At 48.8% G+C, this 17028-nt stretch overlaps 1 protein-coding gene across 1 annotated transcript in view; it reads right to left on the bottom strand.

Annotated features, from left to right (window-relative positions):
• The window catches only part of Kif26b (kinesin family member 26B), a 403437-nt gene extending 387456 nt beyond the window's left edge, over positions 1 to 15981 (bottom strand). Inside the window, 2 exon segments of the mRNA XM_038349915.1 lie at positions 14774 to 15175; positions 15919 to 15981. Coding sequence (XP_038205843.1) covers positions 14774 to 15175; positions 15919 to 15981 — 465 coding nt within the window.
• Between the last annotated feature and the right edge of the window lie 1047 nt (positions 15982 to 17028).

A 17028-nucleotide genomic window follows, 5' to 3' on the forward strand; every position in this document is an offset into this window, starting at 1 on the left:
AGATTTATTTACCAGTTCTTGTGTTTACTCAGTGATGGAGGCTGCCTGAGCGAAACCCTCCCCACTGTTATAGGCACACACAAAACACAAGGCACTGAGCCCCCAAGGGCCAGGGAAGCTGCTGTCCCAGGCAGAGGAAGGAGGTGTCTAGCACCTTCTAGAAGGTAAAAGAGAAATCAGTGGCTGAAAATCAGGAGTCTGATGGTATGAAACACCAAAAACTTAAAAGTGTTCATTCAAATTAACATGACACAATGATTCTGCCTGCATGAAAAAAAGATAAAAGAGGTTTAAGAAGTCCATGGTCTGCTAAGAACATGCCAACATGTGTTTCTGAGCAGAGCCCGGACACCATTCTCTTCCTTTAATGCCTGTGGGTCAATCGTCCTTCCTGCTTCGTGCTCAGTACTGAAAAAACACAAAGCCAGCTGTGGTACTCTCCTCTGCCCTCCAGACTCTAAGGGAGTGGGAGAGAGGGCTCCCTGCTCTTCCAGAATCCTCACCGCCATCTAGGATGCAATTGTGTGTTGCAGTATCACCACAAGACACAGACACTGCAAGGGAAATGACAGCAGTGACAAGTGTGGCCTGTGGGGTCTGTGTCTATGCAGGTGATTCCTGCTGGATGCAGTGGGCTGGGTGTTCATGCTCTCCCAAAAGTCATATATGGAAACCAACCATCCCCATCTCTCAAATGACGCTATAAAAAGCAAAAAGATTGGGTCAAGAGGATGGTGAAACTGTCTTAGCCAGTGTTCTATTGTTGTGAGGAGACACCTTGACCAAGACAACGCTTATAAAAGAAAGCATTTCACTGGAGACTTGCTTACTGTTTCAGGGGTGTCCATTGTCATCATGTAGAGAACACAGACATGGTGCTGGAGAAGCAGCTGAGAGCTACATCTTGATGGGAAAGAAGCAGGAAGATAAAGTGACAGTAGGCCTGGCTTGGGCCTTTGAAAACCCAAAGCCCACTCCCACTGACACACTTCCTCCAGCATGACCCGGCCTATTCCAACAAGACCACACCTCCTCGTCCTTCTCAAGTAGTGCCACTCCCTGATGAGTAAGCATTCAAGCGTATAAGCCTATAGGGGCCATTCCTACTCAAACCACAGCATGCTCACAGAAGGAATTCAGGCCCTAACAAAAGACGAAACAGCAAACCGGTTCTTTCCACCATAGCAAAAGACAAGGGAGAAGGCAAAATAAAAAAGACTGAAGTGAAGAGCAGCCCTGAGCAGGCAAGGTTCCACCTGGATCCGGACATCAAGCGAACTGAGAACTGAAGGAAACGGTGGTCCTGCTCACTGTCAGCTGCCCTGCTCACAGGTTCCACCGTAGCCTGAGATAACTGTCCTGCCCCCCCACCACATCACCACCTATTTCTGGATAGGGATGACAACTTTGCTCTTTGGAATACTTAGGAGCCATTTCTGAAAGCCTCCAGCAAGCATCCTGCATCCCTTTCCTCTTCAAATGGTACATTGATGGTGAAAGCAGATGCCTGAGCCAAACCAAGAACACGTCGACCAACGACTCGTGAAGGACTCCAGAGAACCAGCCCACAGATACCCGACTCTGCCTCGGAGAAAGGAACCTCCTGAAGCTGCAGCCATCTCTTTGGACACCAGGACGTCATGTCAACAGGCCAGCACTACTGACCCAGATATCCACTCCCTAGGTAACCAGCCAGTCACTTCCCCTCACCCAGCAACAGCTTCTTTACCCAGCAGTGGGAAGGAATTATTTGTATCGTTTTGCCTTTTCTTTTTCAAGAATCTTTCAAGAATTCAAATATTCACAGAGGAATTACCATCTACCACATGCACAGAACACTCAGCAAAGCAAGGGGCTGGCAGGTGGCTAGTGACATGCAGGGGTGCAGGTCAGGAGAAAGACCCACGTGGGCAGAACGTCAGCAGAAACACGTTCTGTGGAAATTACCGTGGGGACTCAGAAGCCCGTGGGCCTCCACATGGCCACGTGAGCCTCCTAGGCTTCCATCAGGCTGCCTGACCTTCCCGACGGCCATAAAGGGCATCACTGGAGTCGCTAGAAACTACAATCACCCTATAAAATAATAAATGAACCTAAACTCCCCATACAATCCCACAACCTGTTTCTTTCCCCCAGTGTGTGCCCCATACAGGAAGCAGAAGGCCCAATCACACATATTAAAACCAGTCCTTTGAATTGAGACTGCACACACACACACACACACACACACAAAGAAAAAATGCTCATAAAGTCATCACTGGTCAACCTGCAGCTGCCACTGGCTTCCCCTTCAGCCTGTGTGACAGCCGTCCTCAGATGAATGCTCCTTTAACTGCACGGTTCACTTTATTAGCTGCCTTGACCTCCAATAAAAGCTTCAGCCTTACAATATCTGAAACCTGAGACAAGATGTCCACTGAGTCATCAGCTCCTATGCTCCCTTCAGGGCTCTGAAAGCACACACACATCTTCACTCAATACACATATATCCACCCCCATACAACACACACATCTCATATCCATATCACATACACCACACAGACATATGTACACATTTCTATATGGACACAACTCACATCCATACCATACCACATATACCACACACACATCTACACACACATCTCACATTCATACCGCATATACTACTCACACATCTACACACACACACATCTCACACCACATGCACCACATGCACCACATACACATCTACATACACACACATCTACACACACATCTCATACCCATACCACAATCACTATACACACATACACACACATATTATACACACATATCTCATATCCATACCACATACACTACACACATCTCACACCTCATATACCACATACGCATCTACATACACACATATACACACACACACACATCTCACACCACATACACCACATACACATCTACATACACACATCTACACACACACACACACATCTCACACCACATACACCACATACGCATCTACATACACACATCTACACACACATCTCTTACACATCACATCCATACCACATACACTACACACACACACCTCACATCCATACCATATGCACCACCACCATCACACAAACACACACATATGCTTATCTTACATCCATACCACATACATTACAGACACACACAGACACCTCAAAGATATACCACATATGCCTCACATACATCTCATATTACATATGACATGCACACATCTCACATACACGACCATGTACACATATACAACAAACACATATATGACACGTACATACCAAATGCACATACATAGGCACACACACCACACCCAAGCACACACCCCACATATAGCCTGTCACAAAGCACCCTGGAAATTGCAGACCTGACCACACCAATAAATTTAGGGTCAGCTGAGGGCAGAATCAACAAAGGAGTTGGGGGGGGTCAGCAGCACATAGGCCAAGGCACTGAGTGAGGGTCTGTACCTGGATGTGCAGAGAATGCCAGGAAAGATGAGTGACAGGGGCGTCTTCCCAGCTCCTGCTGCCCTAGAATGCTCTCAGCTCTGCTCCAAGCTCCCAGCTCTGCTCCTAATATCACGCCCCCTTGGTTGTGTCCAGATGAAAATGCAGAATGTTGTATTTGAAATAAAAAGTTAGGAAAACAGTCCTCAGGAAGCAGCTTGTTTAAAGAGACATCCTGGGCTAGTAATAAAGGAGAAAGATCAGATCGATAGTAACTGAATGGACCTTGTTGACCCAGCAGGCAGCTGACTGAACTGTTCTTTCCCTAGAAGGCAGCGTCAAAGGTGACAGGAGCCTTAGAGGCAGGACCTGGGTGCAGGATGCACACATTGGCCTGAACTGTGCTGGGGTGTCTGGACACTCAAAGATGCAAAGAAAAAAGAGGAGATCAAAGGGTGGGAAGGTCCTGGGGAAAAAAAAAACACTTTTAATTTAATGATGATTTTAACGTTTGGAGTTCATTCCTGAATTACCAAGAAAAAGAAAAAAAAAACTTGCCCCAAATGATTCCTACATCCTAATTTATAGGGCAAATATTCTTAACATAAAAGATAAAGCGGCCCCCTTTCACAGCCCCAAAGGCTGTACTTTCTCTCCAACAACCTTTACCAAATTGATCTCTTAAAGTCAACTATCTTTTTGTTTGTCTAAGTTGATTTTGTTTACAAACACAGAGGACACAGCCAACAGCTTTATTAAAACACAGGAGGATCAAATAGGACAGCTCACATCTGTAATCCAAGGCGGTGGCAGGAGAATCACCAGGCCTGGTTTACATAGCAAGTTCTGGACCAGTCAGGGCTACATAGCAAGACCCCGGGGTGGGGGTCAGGGTGGGGGGAGTGGCGCAGGTGAGACAGCCTGGGGACAAGTTCAGTGGTAGCACATGTGAGCCCTCGGTTCTAAGTGCAGCACCGAAAGAAACAGAACCGTATCACCTTCACCGACGGATAACTACTGGACCGGAGTCCCACAGCACGGTAGCCTACCAAGCAGTTTTAGACTCTTGGCTCAGTTAACACCCATCTAAGATTGTGTCAAGCCTATCGTCTGGAATGTGAGGGCCAGCATGGACTTCCTAAAGTCTGATGATCTCTATCTAGGTTTAAAGAGACTCGTGGACTTGGGAGGAACTTAGGAACAAATACTGCTGACTCCCATCCTCAGTCTACGGGAGAAATCTGGCCAACATTTGGAGGCCCTAGATTTGATGCCCAACACCCAAAGAGAGAGGAGGAGAAGAAAAAGGAGAAAGAAAGCAAAGCAAAGAGAGGCATGGAGAGGGTATGTGAGACCGAGAGAGAGAGAGAGAGAGAGAGAGAGAGAGAGAGAGAGAGAGACAGAGACAGAGACAGAGACAGAGACAGAGACATCGAACTATCCTAAGACCCCCTTGCTAACTATACTGGAGGCCACACTGTACCTCAGTCACCAGACAATCCCATTCACCCAACTATCTGGGATCGTACCAACCTCAGGAACTTATACCGCTAACTCCCAACGCACATCTGAACCAGCAAATTATTTTTCTTGAACAGTGGTGATTGGTAGTGGGTCTCCCAAATTCCACAGTTTATACTCTGAATAACATGTTAGAGCAATAGCCCAACAGCTCTTGGCCACAGCTTTACTCATGTTTGGCTTCTTGTCACTTAGTGAAGAGGTCTCCCATTTCTGCATAAGGTCATTCAGTTGCATGGAGTCCGGGAAGGGGGGACAAAACTAATTAGCCCTCAAAAGCAGCCACTAGAAATAAGTGCACGGTACTTCTAAGGAGTGCATTGCGGCTCATAGCTGCTGATTAAAAGATAGAATCTCTCTCTCTCTCTCTCTCTCTCTCTCTCTCTCTCTCTCTCTCTCTCTCTCTCTCTCTCTCTCTCTCTCACACACACACACACACACACACACACGCACGCACACCTCAACACCCTAAGCTGCTGTGTTAGCCTAGAAAAAAAAAAACATTCTTCCATTATGCAATTACAAATCCCAGACATCACTCAAATGAGATGAAAGAATCATTAACCTGAAATCTATGTTTTGAAGAGTAGGTTTCGGCTTTGCTATTGGCGGTTCATGGTTTCACACAAACCCATTTAAAGACAGAAATCTGTGTGTGTGAGCCATCAAAGATATCTGAGGAGCATGCTATGTGGGGAGTTAACACAGCTTCCAAAACCTTGGTGGTCAGCAACAGTACTGAGCAACAATCAAGAGCAATGAATGAAAATAGCAGGGCTGCAAGCTAGCCCGGGACGTGCTAGACACCCTCAGACACAGTTCCAGCCGCCTCTTGCTCTGCCTAGAGCCCTCCAGTCTGTGACATTTGGAGCATGCCTTCCCTTTATAGTAGAGTTTGCGAGCGCCCTGCCTTCCAAGTCCACTCCGACTCCCAGCTGCCACCCATGCAGAAAATGCTGCCAACTGGGGGGAGGGCATCATCTATATTTCCAGCCGTCTTCACAGGGTCTGGCTGGAATCGATGCGACAACATCAGCACAGTAGAACTGCAAAGAAAACTGTCTGAGAAAGATAAAACTGGATGGGAAAGCAGAGAAACCGAATTCCGGGTGCTGCACAGATCTGCTCGCGGCATGCGCGGTCACTGAAGGAAAATCTGCCCTCCTTCATTCGCTGGGATCTGAAATGCCAAAAGCCACGCTTGCCCTGCTCCCTGGGGGGCTCAGAGCAGGGAGCTCTCAAGAAAGGGATTTCCATCTGTGACAATGATTCCCAATCCATACATATTCATGGCAACTGGGCTAAAAGGAGTAGCCACCTTCATCAACCTGAAATGTTTTGGGGAGACAGACACCTACGGAATGATGAATACGTATGAGTGGTTTTATTGACTCGGAGATGAAGAAACGCAAAAGGAGATGAATGACTCCATTTTCTCCAAGGCTGTTTCTCTTTTCTCCATTTTGGTATCAGACCATTAGCAACAGAAGGGAAGGAGGGATGGATGGTGGAAGGAAATTGGTTCTCATTGAATTCAACTCTTCCTTGAAAGTCTCTGGAATAACACCACCAAGGGATGGCACAACATTACCTCAGTCACTCGACCCACACCTACCACCCGAACGACAGAGAACTACCAAGTTCAAAAAACCAAACGGCTTGCCCCTGGTCACAACCAAGGAAGTCTGGCTTTGTGCCAAGCCTCCTGATCCCAGGACTTCATTTTAATGTATAAGAACATCAGGAAAGGTACCCCACAAAACATCCAGTGGAGTTGCCTCAGAGATCCTCACTATTGAACACGCTGACACTGACAACCTTTTTCCAAGAGGCCAGAAACTTCAAGCCAAAATTTCCAGCAACCTCCTGATGGCCAACTCCACGGACACTTCAGTCCTTGCCTCCGAGATTCTGGGCTTACCATCATCCTGGTCCCCGAAGCTCCTACTGTTTGGTTTCCACGGCGCCATATGTCCTCCCGTTTTTTTAACTCCTTCTTTTCTGACCTGGTCTGTCTTCCTGAACCCTTGGGCTTCCTGTCCGCTCAGTGTTGATGCTCAATGTGCTGTGTGCCTCACACACGTGGTGGTCACACCATCCGTGCAGTCCACTGCCTTTTTCATGGTGACAGCTCTCAGATCCATGTCTCCACCTCCAAACCCCTGCCAGAGACCCGAGCTAGGCCCACTGGACCATTGAATCTCAGACTCTAAAGAACTCAAGTATTTTGGTGCGCATAGCCACTCCCACCCCCATTAACATGATCCCTATGCCTATCTTATCCATCTGATGAATAGAGAGTATTTCCTGTCCATTACGTTAGCACCCGTTCATCATGGATTTCTGCATAGGATCTACTGGGTCTTTCCTAACATTTCATTCATTTTGCTACCACTTCAATTCAGTACACATGATGCCACTCACGCCACTGTGAGGGACTCCCTAATGGGACTCCAGGACACTGTCTCAATCCACCCTCTCTCACAATACACACCTGATAGTTCAGTCCCCTCCTGTCACCTTCCAGTGAGTGCCACTGCCTACCTAGAAAGTCCTGGCTCCTTTTCACACAGGCCTCCTATTCCCTGTCTAACACTTCCCTAACCTGTTCACACACACAGGCGCACACACACATGCATGCACACACACATGCATGCACACACACGCGTGCACACACATATGCACACACACATGCGTGCACACACATATGCACACACACATACATGCTCACACACATACAGTGATAGTTAACGATGCACTACCTAAGTCCTCCAGTGTACTCGGCATGCATAGCCCCCTCACGCCCTTCTTTCTACCTGAAACATCTGTTTCAATATGTCCATATTCAACTCATTTCTCTCCAGCCATCTCCACCCCATCCCCTAAGCTCCCTGCACGACTCAAGTTCTGCTCTTGATGTGCTTCAAAGTGACTCTCGCAGTGTCTGTCTCTCACCACAAACTGTGTATTGCCCCAGGCTGGAATTTTAATATTTTTCATATTTTATTTATAATATGTTCTAATCCTATACTGGTACATGAATAAGAATCAGAAATTATTATTGGTATATGAACATCAAAAAAACAATAAATAATAAATTATCAAGTTGGATCCACTGGCATTTTTTAGTGCTCTACTATCAGACGTTATAACAGGAATTCAAGGAGAGCTCATTACCAAGCAATCAATGATGATAATTTGCATTAAAAGCACTTGGTAGATTATGATACCTGTTCCTTAGTTTTAAAAAACAATGTAGTGGAATTAGGGAGATAGCTCAGTCAGGAGAATGCTGTCACACAGCACCCGGAGCTGAGTTTGATCCCAGCACCCCTATACAACATGCAGGCCCAGTGGCATGTCCTGTGATCGCAGGCCTGGAGACGCAGAGTCAGAAGGGTCCTTGGGATTTGCTGGCCAGTGTCAGCCGAGAACTTACAAGCTTTGGACTGAGAGACCCTGACTCAAAAATGAAGCAGAATAAAAGCTAAGGAAGACACCCAACACGACCTCTGGCCCTCAACCACACCCACACATGGACACAAGACAAATAAAATGGAGACTACCGAAGGACGTTTGCTTGTAGAGCGCTGAGACAGTGGACCTATGTGCAGTTATATAGTATTTAGCATTTAGTTCTCTGGCCCACTGCATGATCTTCTGGGTATATAATGAACAGCATAGATAAATTTTATGTTTGCCCAAATATTTATCTATTGAGTTGTTCCCAGACTTTTATCAAAACACCCATCTTCCTACCACTGATTAAAGATGCCCCTACTATATATAATAAACCAAATTTTCAGTTGCACTCAGATTCATTCCTGGACTTTATGTTGCATATTTTTCTGTTTCCTGTGCACCAATTCTACACCATTTTAAGCATTAAAAGAAAGAAAAGCTTTCCCACATGTCTTACTGTTTGGTATAGAGCCTTAGCTATATAGTGAGTTCAAGACCAACCTGGGCTAAATGAAGCACCTTTTTCAAAAACAAAAAGAATAAAAAAATTAATTAAGGAAGTAAAGCGAATTCCCTCATGACAGATGCCTTTCTACTCAGGATTTAAAGGCCATTTTTCTCCAGAGAGGTTCTGGAGAAAGTCCAAAGACAATAGCCAGGTGCAGACTGACACAATATTCTGATAAATACCCAAATGTAACTCAGGAACACAGATGTATCCCATCCTTCAGCACTTCCACTAGCGTACATAAAGATGGGCTCCTTCAAGTGGGTGCCCAGAAGAGAGAAAGAACAGCTGAGCACTCTTCTATAGAGTGCTCCTCGACCCAATGGGGCCACTCAACAGGGTAGGAGGGAAGAAAGGGTGCCTACGACCAGACAAGGGTAAATGACACCAAAAAGGGAAAGGAACCCTACATGACTAGCTGGCTTGTATTTCTGAGGATCAGGCAGGGAAGGCTAGTGGTCTGTGGCCGAGAGTCCAGCTATAGGCTCCTTTCCTTGGAGGATGGAGCCTCAGCAGATCAGCAAGGTAAAGGTAGAAGAGCGGGCATTACCTCTTCAAGTGCTCCAACATGACTCCCCTACGCCCATTAGGCCACAACTCAAATAGTTCCTCAGGATCTTGACAACGTTTATTTCCAGCTTCCTGATTCCCCAAGGATTAAAGCTGCCATCTGAAAACCCCGGAAACTTGAACATTCTCAAGCAGCAAACCCTCACTTGTTATTCACCCGAGAGCAATGGATACGGCCTAAACTTTCATTGCCCTAATCATTCCAAACACTGCCAAACTGCCAGCCTTCGCCATTTAAAAATCACTCATTTCTAATGCACTCGTCTTGTCTATGGAGAGTAGGGAAGAAATGATTATTGGTCAGGGAGTTTTTCAGACAAATTAAATCCCTACAAAAACTGACCGTGTTAGTTCCACACTTAAAAGTCCGGCAAAATGAAATGCAGTTGAGGAAGAAATTGCCGCTCGTCTGTCTCCACTGGGAATGCTTTTATAAACTCTGGAGATGGCTCAGTTTTGAAATGATAAACGCTGGAGGATTTTTGTTCATTACTGCTGTTACAGATCAGCTGTTGTTTTATTTCAAAGAGCCGGAGGCGCAGTGAAATGCTGTCTTCCGGAGATGGCGTGGCTGTCCTAATCATGAACTCACAGCTGTGGTCACTTGCACAAGACCAAGACACTTGACACCCAGGTATCAGCTGGGATAGACGCTCTGGAGGCTCCACCGCACACTGAGCATCTGTCGGCAGCGGGTAGCTGCGCGAGAGGGAGAGAGCCATTCTTTGCTTTCTTTCAAGAATGTGGCAGCTGGTAGGTTCCCGAGGCTCTGGTGGAGGGCCACCCCCACCACACACATAAGGGCAGCGCTGACCGTACTTAGTGGTGGTCAGAAAACTAAAGAGGACATGAATTTGGGATGGGATTACGTTGGGGGAGGCAGAGAGTTGGAGGGTAATGGGAGGTAAGTAAGATCATATTATACGGTACACATATATGAAATCCTTGAAAACAAGAAAAATGTTTGCATGTATATCTGTGCGCCACTTGCATGCCTTGTGCCTACAGGGGTCAGAAGAGGCTGGGGACCCTGGAACTGGCGTTACAGACAGTTGTGAGTCATCACGAGGGTCCCGAGAATTGAAGCCCCCATCCTGTGGAAGGGCAGCCGGTGCTCTTAAACACTGGGTCACCTTTCCAGCCCGCAGTGAGGAAACTTTTTAAAATACTTTCAAAATGAACAGCATTCTAAAGATGCTTTTTAAAGATGTGTTCTTAGAGTAGGGGAATGTTGCCCAAAATTCCTTCAAAATTTAGTGAATATTGTAAATGTAAAGTCTGTTTTATCTATACTGTATACTACAATGGCTTGGGTGGGGGGACTTTGGAATAGAGTTATTTTTCATACTCCTCCTTCCTCTTTTGGAACTGGCAAAATACAGAAGTATTTATTTATGTCTCCCCAAGTCTAGACTTCCACAGGCTCTGGCTATTTAGAGCCCACGGTTGGTGTTTGTAACCCCTGACATACATTCTTTTCTTTCATCTCTGTGACTCCCGATCACTCTCCTCAGGGCGTCTGGCTAATCTTGCTGATATTTCTGGGGCATAGATGGACTCAGAATATGCGACTGAGGAAATCAGTCAGATAGGACCACAGCTCTGGACCTTCCTTTTACCTAGGAGATTTTCTTTCATTGGTATGGAAATGAGCAGATATCCGATAACCTTCGCCCAACCTGGAGCGTTCGTGCTTACTCCAGGGAATTTCTTCAGGCTGATGTTTCGTGGGCTCTCCACAGGAGATTCAAAAGTTCTGTCACCGCTATCAGAATGATCTAGGTTAGCTCAAAAAAGGGAGAGATTCATTCCTTGGCCCCTCTGCCTGGCTCAGTGCCTTGACTGCCTATAAAACAGGAAAGGTACTCTCACCATGACCAAGGAAATGGTTTATGTTTTCACAGTAAAACACGGCAGTGGGGGAAGGGACCATCCTCGCTTAAAGCCCCAACTCTTCTCCACAACCCCACTCTTGTTTTATCTGAGCACTTCCACTTAAGGACTCTAGAAGAGAAAGGATATAAACCGCAAGCACTTTCCTCCTGCGGTAATAAAAGTCAATCAGAGGGCTTTACGACCTTGCCCAGGTAAGTTGCTGTGGGAGAAGATGAATTCAGAGCACAGTTTTCACTCCCAGGGTCTTGAAATAACCAGCAATAATCCGCCGCTGCTCTTGCTCTCCTCTCTAGAAAGCTCAGACCATCACCCACCACAGTCTTTCTCTCCACACTTCTCGCCTCTGTCAACATTGCCACCACTTACCCGGTTACCCAGTTACATCCCTGCCACTTAATGGTCTACCATGAAACCCAGTCCTTCAGTGGCCACCCAGCTGGTCTAGCCTAAAGTCCAGTCCTCCAGTGGTCACACAACTGGTCTACCCTGAAGCCCCATCCTCCAGTGGTCATACAACTGGTCTACCCTGAAGCCCCATCCTCCAGTGGTCATACAACTGGTCTACCCTGAAGCCCCATCCTCCAGTGGTCATACAACTGGTCTACCCTGAAGCCCAGCCCTCCAGTGGCCAAAGTGAGTCTTCAATGTGGGGGGCAACCATATGCTCCTGCAGAGACTGTCTAATGCTTCATCCCTTCTCCTCACCCAGCTGTCCCTAAAATAAACTGAGAGAGACTCAATAGAGCTTATTTCCTGGAAATGAACACAAGGAGGGAAGTCACATGACAGCACAGTGCTTAAGAAGTGAACTCATCAAATTAGAACCCGAACATGGCAGCATCTTTTAACCAAAACCTCAAGTTCTAGAAACCATAAATCTCTCGGATAGGGTCACTTAGGTGAATGTCAACCTTGTATCCTTCTCTGAAGAATGGGCGCAGTTTTCAAACCTTGCCTTGTGACATCCAACAATCCGAATCACTGTTTTTCATTGCTGTGTCAATGGGAAAGCTAAAAATAAGATGACATCCTAAAGAATTAATGAAAACATTATATTTTTAAAAATGAGAAAACCGACTCACTAATGTTGCAAAATAAAACTAGTGGTGCAAAAAGAACCCAGGCCAAATCCATCCTGAAGGAGCAGATTCCAGGGCAGGCTCTTCTGCCTCTTACTTCTGAATGGTTATGTATAAAGATTTTCACACCACCCAACACAGTTCAATACTCTGTGAAAATATCCCTCAAATACAGTTGAGCATCTTACGTGAATTATGAAGATGAGTTTTGCTAATTACCCCTCAAAAAAAAGTCTTTATCTTCTCAGACTCTTGTTCTCTAGGGGGAATTACACTTTGGGGGGGTCACACTGACATCCCTTGTTCTACTGAAATTTAACCCCTTCAGTGCCTGCAGGGTAGAGGTCTACAGTTTGCTCATGAACCTTGCACTGAGAAGAAGAAATGCCTTGTCTCCAATGGACAGGGCCCACCATGCATAGGGCCAGAGAAAATAGCATTTGTTTGATGAACATGCTACAAAGACGTTAAAGAATTTGTACCTAATTAGGGGGTGACAATGCCTAACATATATACACCCCTAAAGCTATCCTTCTCAAACACAATCCATGGGCACTCAATATTAAGACTCCATGTCTCACTTATTAGCAGCGAGCTAACCCCAAAGCATCCTATCCCTGGCTAAATCCTGCACACTCCCTTGTACCTCATGCTATCTGTGTCTTGATGCAATTCAGGCAACTGTGTGTGATGTTCAAGCTCCCCTCAATGCCCCTGGGTCAGCAGAACACTGAGGCTTGGCATGCCCAAGACCGCATCTGGAGCATCACCTCCCTCTACTATGATCGGTTTCTCAACATCACTTTTATTTCAACCAATAAATAAAATCAGCACATAAAATTGCACTCCCTCCTAAGCACTGTGAAGTGAATTTTTTCAGGTGGTTTCAGCAAAACCGGAGGCCGAGTCTATCACACAACCCCGTAAATCACCAAGCAGTTACGCTTCAACCTTTGTTTCTTCCTCTCCGTGCCCCTTCACTCCTTCCCTTTTCAGGACAAGAGTTGGTGCTTCTTTGCTTTGCCCAAGAGGAGCGTTCGAACAACAACACAAAGAGCCCGTTGTAAGCATGCACCCTCAAGAATGCTCAGATAATTTTGCTGGCCTGTGACTTACTAGGATTACAAATATCAGACACCGTCACCTCAAGCACCAAAGTCTCTCAACTCTTTGTCTCTCCCACCCTGTTCTACACCCCGTTCTTCGCTACGCTCAGCAAAGATGTGAATAGACGGTGGCTGTGAGTCCGTCAGAAGATGAACTCAGTGTGTACAACGATGGCCTCCACGTGGACCTGCTGTCTTCAACTTTGAAGTGGGAAGGAAATCAAGGAATACTGATGAAATAGCAAATAAGTCTGTGGATGGGGAAAGGCGTTGAATCGGGGCAGTGTAGCATGCAAGACTGAGAAGGCGCCTCATCCTGAGATTTACTCTTGGGGTGTCCTGGAAGATTAACGGCGGAACTACAAAAATGCCAAATAACCCAGAGTTAATTATTCTTGAGATAATTTCTAGATTCAGCAAACCAATTCTCCCGGTGGTGATTCTTCACATTTTAAATTTTACAACAGTCTGTGGGTGTCTGTGTAATTGAACACTGGTGTAGAAAACATCCATGTTTGTATCTGGATAAGCAAATGAAGCAAGCAGATGCGGTTACTCCTAAACTCCGCTATTCGAAATCACACAATATTTCATTTCAGAAAGTCACAGAAAAAAAAAAACCTGAAAATGCCATTAAGCAGTGTTGGCAGCCTCCACAGCAATCCACTGTTTTCTTGATGTGTCTCTCTAACCACTGATAAAAACCCTTTGAAGTGGAAGAGTAAATATTATCATGTGATAGTACTTGGACCCAACTGCGCAAATACAACCTCATTGTGTTCCACTCTGGGGGCTCCGGGCCTGTTACACCACGCAGACAGGGTTACTATGGATGAACCAATGTGCTTATTAAATGAGCCCAGGAGCAGGTCAGGATACATCTTGGCTCTTACAGCGAGCCACTTCTTAATCCTCCTCACGTAGACACATGCAGTGTTAAGGGAGAAATGCCGGCTGTGGTGCTTAGAAGGTAGAGCCACCACAAACAGGCCACCACGGGAACCCTCAACTCTCACAGTTGGCTGTTACTGCCCCCTTTGACAAGCTGCTGCAGGATGGCAGAGGAGGGTAGGGAGAACAGCAGGGCAAACCCGCTGGGGGCATCCTCCTGCGCCGCCAGGCCAGGTGCGGAGCCTTACACCCGGAAACCCTGAGGCTGCATCCTAGAGTGGGGCGCAGCTCCCCACAAAGCACCCCTCAGTGGCTCACCTTGCCCGGGAGGGGTCCCGGCAGCAGCAGCTTGAGAGCCTGCCTCTTCAGCTCCACCAAGCGGGCGTTGCAGTTCTCGCACCAGACGCCGCGGTCGGAGCCGGGGGAGGAGCCGCCGCCGCTGCCCGAGCCTGGAGATCCAGTGCCGAAGCCCGGTGAGCCGCCCAGGGAGCCCGGCGAGCTGGTACCGATGCCCGGAGATGCGGGACCCGGGGAGCCAGTGAAGGAGCTCGGGGACGAGGTGCCCGAGCCCGGGGACGGGGTACCGGACGAGCCGAGCGCAGAACCCGCGCCCTCGGGGGTGGGCCGGCTCCCTGCGCGAGACTCCTCATATGCCTTGCGGTACCAGCTCTCTGGGGAGAAGGGCGCGGCGGGCTTGGTGGGCGAGCACACTTCGTTCACCTGCGGGAGAGACAAGCAGCGTCAGGCCCTGTGGGGTCACCGATCCCCGAGCTGAGCCTGGAGGGCTGGGGGCAGCCATCCTGCCTGCACTGCTGCGAGCCTGCCCTCCGTCTAGCTCCATCCCTCAAGTGACCTGTCCTTAGGCGAGTCCTGCCCCACGCACCCTCTCCAGGGTGACCGCGCGCAGGTTCCCCTCCATTCCTCGTGGTGGTCAATAGAAGGGCTTGGGGTGTTTGGGTGTCCTTCGGTTTCTGCGAGAACACCCAGAAATCCAAAGCCCCTCTCTTTCAAATCCGGTACCCGCCCCCCAGCAAGTCCTAGATACACGGTCCTGGAACACTATATCCAAAGGGTGGGCGACTGTGACTTCTAGGTATTCACTCATTCGGAGAATAGCCCTCCGGGTCCCGAAGGTAAATGAAAGGGGCTCCCCGCTCCCGGGCAGCGAGCCCAGGGAACCGCAGAGGGATTCCTGGGAAACGCTTCCCTTCGGTTTAACTCTGCCTCCAATACTACAAAAGTTACCGGTGCAGGGAAAGGGAGGAACCGAGACCAAAGAAATTCCCAAAGCCAGGCGAGCTGCAGACCCACCTCCACGCATGCACGGCCTCATCGGTGGAGACGCCAATGCCACCCGAGAGCTGGGGGCCGTGAGCCCGCCGCCGGTTCCCGGGGAAGCGGAGGACACCCGCCCCAATGGGTCCTTGGGAACGCATCTCCGCGTGGACGCCGCCACAACTTACCCCGTATTTCTTGCCCCTGGTGGAGACCGCAAGCCTCTCTTTATTTCCAGCTACCGAATTCATGGTGGCTCTTCCAGAGGAAAGGGTCTATATGTTCCCACAAGGCTACATCCAAAAGGTTTGCCAACCCAGAAAGCGTCCCCCCTCGTGGTAGGGGTTGGTCCTCAAGTCAAGATTTCTTAATGGGGGGTTGGGAAGAGAGAAAAAGCAAATGGACCCCAGAAGTGATAGCACCAATTTGCAGGAAGGTTTGGAGCGCCTGGTGGTTCTCAAATAATGGGTTTCCTCATCTCTCTGCCTCCTCTAGCCACGCGTCCTCTCTTCACCGCCACATCCAGATCGCTGGCATTTTCCTCCGCCCGGCCAGCGCGTTCTCCTCCAGCGGGGCCGAGAGGGAGGACGACGGCGAGGGTGCAAGGCGGCTGCAGGGAAGGTGGGCGAGCCCTCGCCGAGCCGAGCCGGCGGTGGGAACTTGCCTCCTTCCCCGAGCTCGCTAACTGAGTTCAAAGAAATTCTCCCAAAATATAAGGATCCAGACTCGGGGAGGAGCCTCGGCGAGTCGCCGAGCCAATATGCGCCGGCCCGTTTTCTCCTGACAGTTGCGCGCAGGGCAGGGAGAGGGCGGCTGTGCGCAGCCGGCGAGCAGCCCGCGATCAGGACGCGCGTGTGCACCCGGGCTCAGCGCGGAGCCTAGGGGACCGCGACCCTGCCGCCTCGGAGCCCGCCCGCCCGCCGCCGCCGCGCCCGCCGCGATCCATTTACGGCGCGGCGCTCGGGCCTGGCATCGCCAGGCGCAGCCGGGGCGGGGGTGGGGTCGTAAATCTGGCTCCGGGCGGGGAAGTTGCTGGCGAGGGGCCCGCGGCCGGGGGCTCCGGTGCTACCCGCCGTGCGAGCCTGCAGCTCCAAGCCGGTCGAGCTGCGCGGAAATGCGGCGCGGGAGCCTCCCCGCCTCCCCGCCCCCGGGGGCTGGTCTCTCCTAGCAAAGCGAGCAGGTCTGCCTTTGAAACGCCGTGCAAACGGATTGAGTCACAAACAAGTCCGCAAACAGGCCGGGGCCAACCCCCCCGCCCTTTGTTCTCCCAGACCTGCCTGGCAAACCTTTCCTTGAAT

The sequence above is a fragment of the Arvicola amphibius genome, chromosome 12, assembly GCF_903992535.2.
Source record: "Arvicola amphibius chromosome 12, mArvAmp1.2, whole genome shotgun sequence".
Lineage (NCBI taxonomy): Eukaryota > Metazoa > Chordata > Mammalia > Rodentia > Cricetidae > Arvicola > Arvicola amphibius.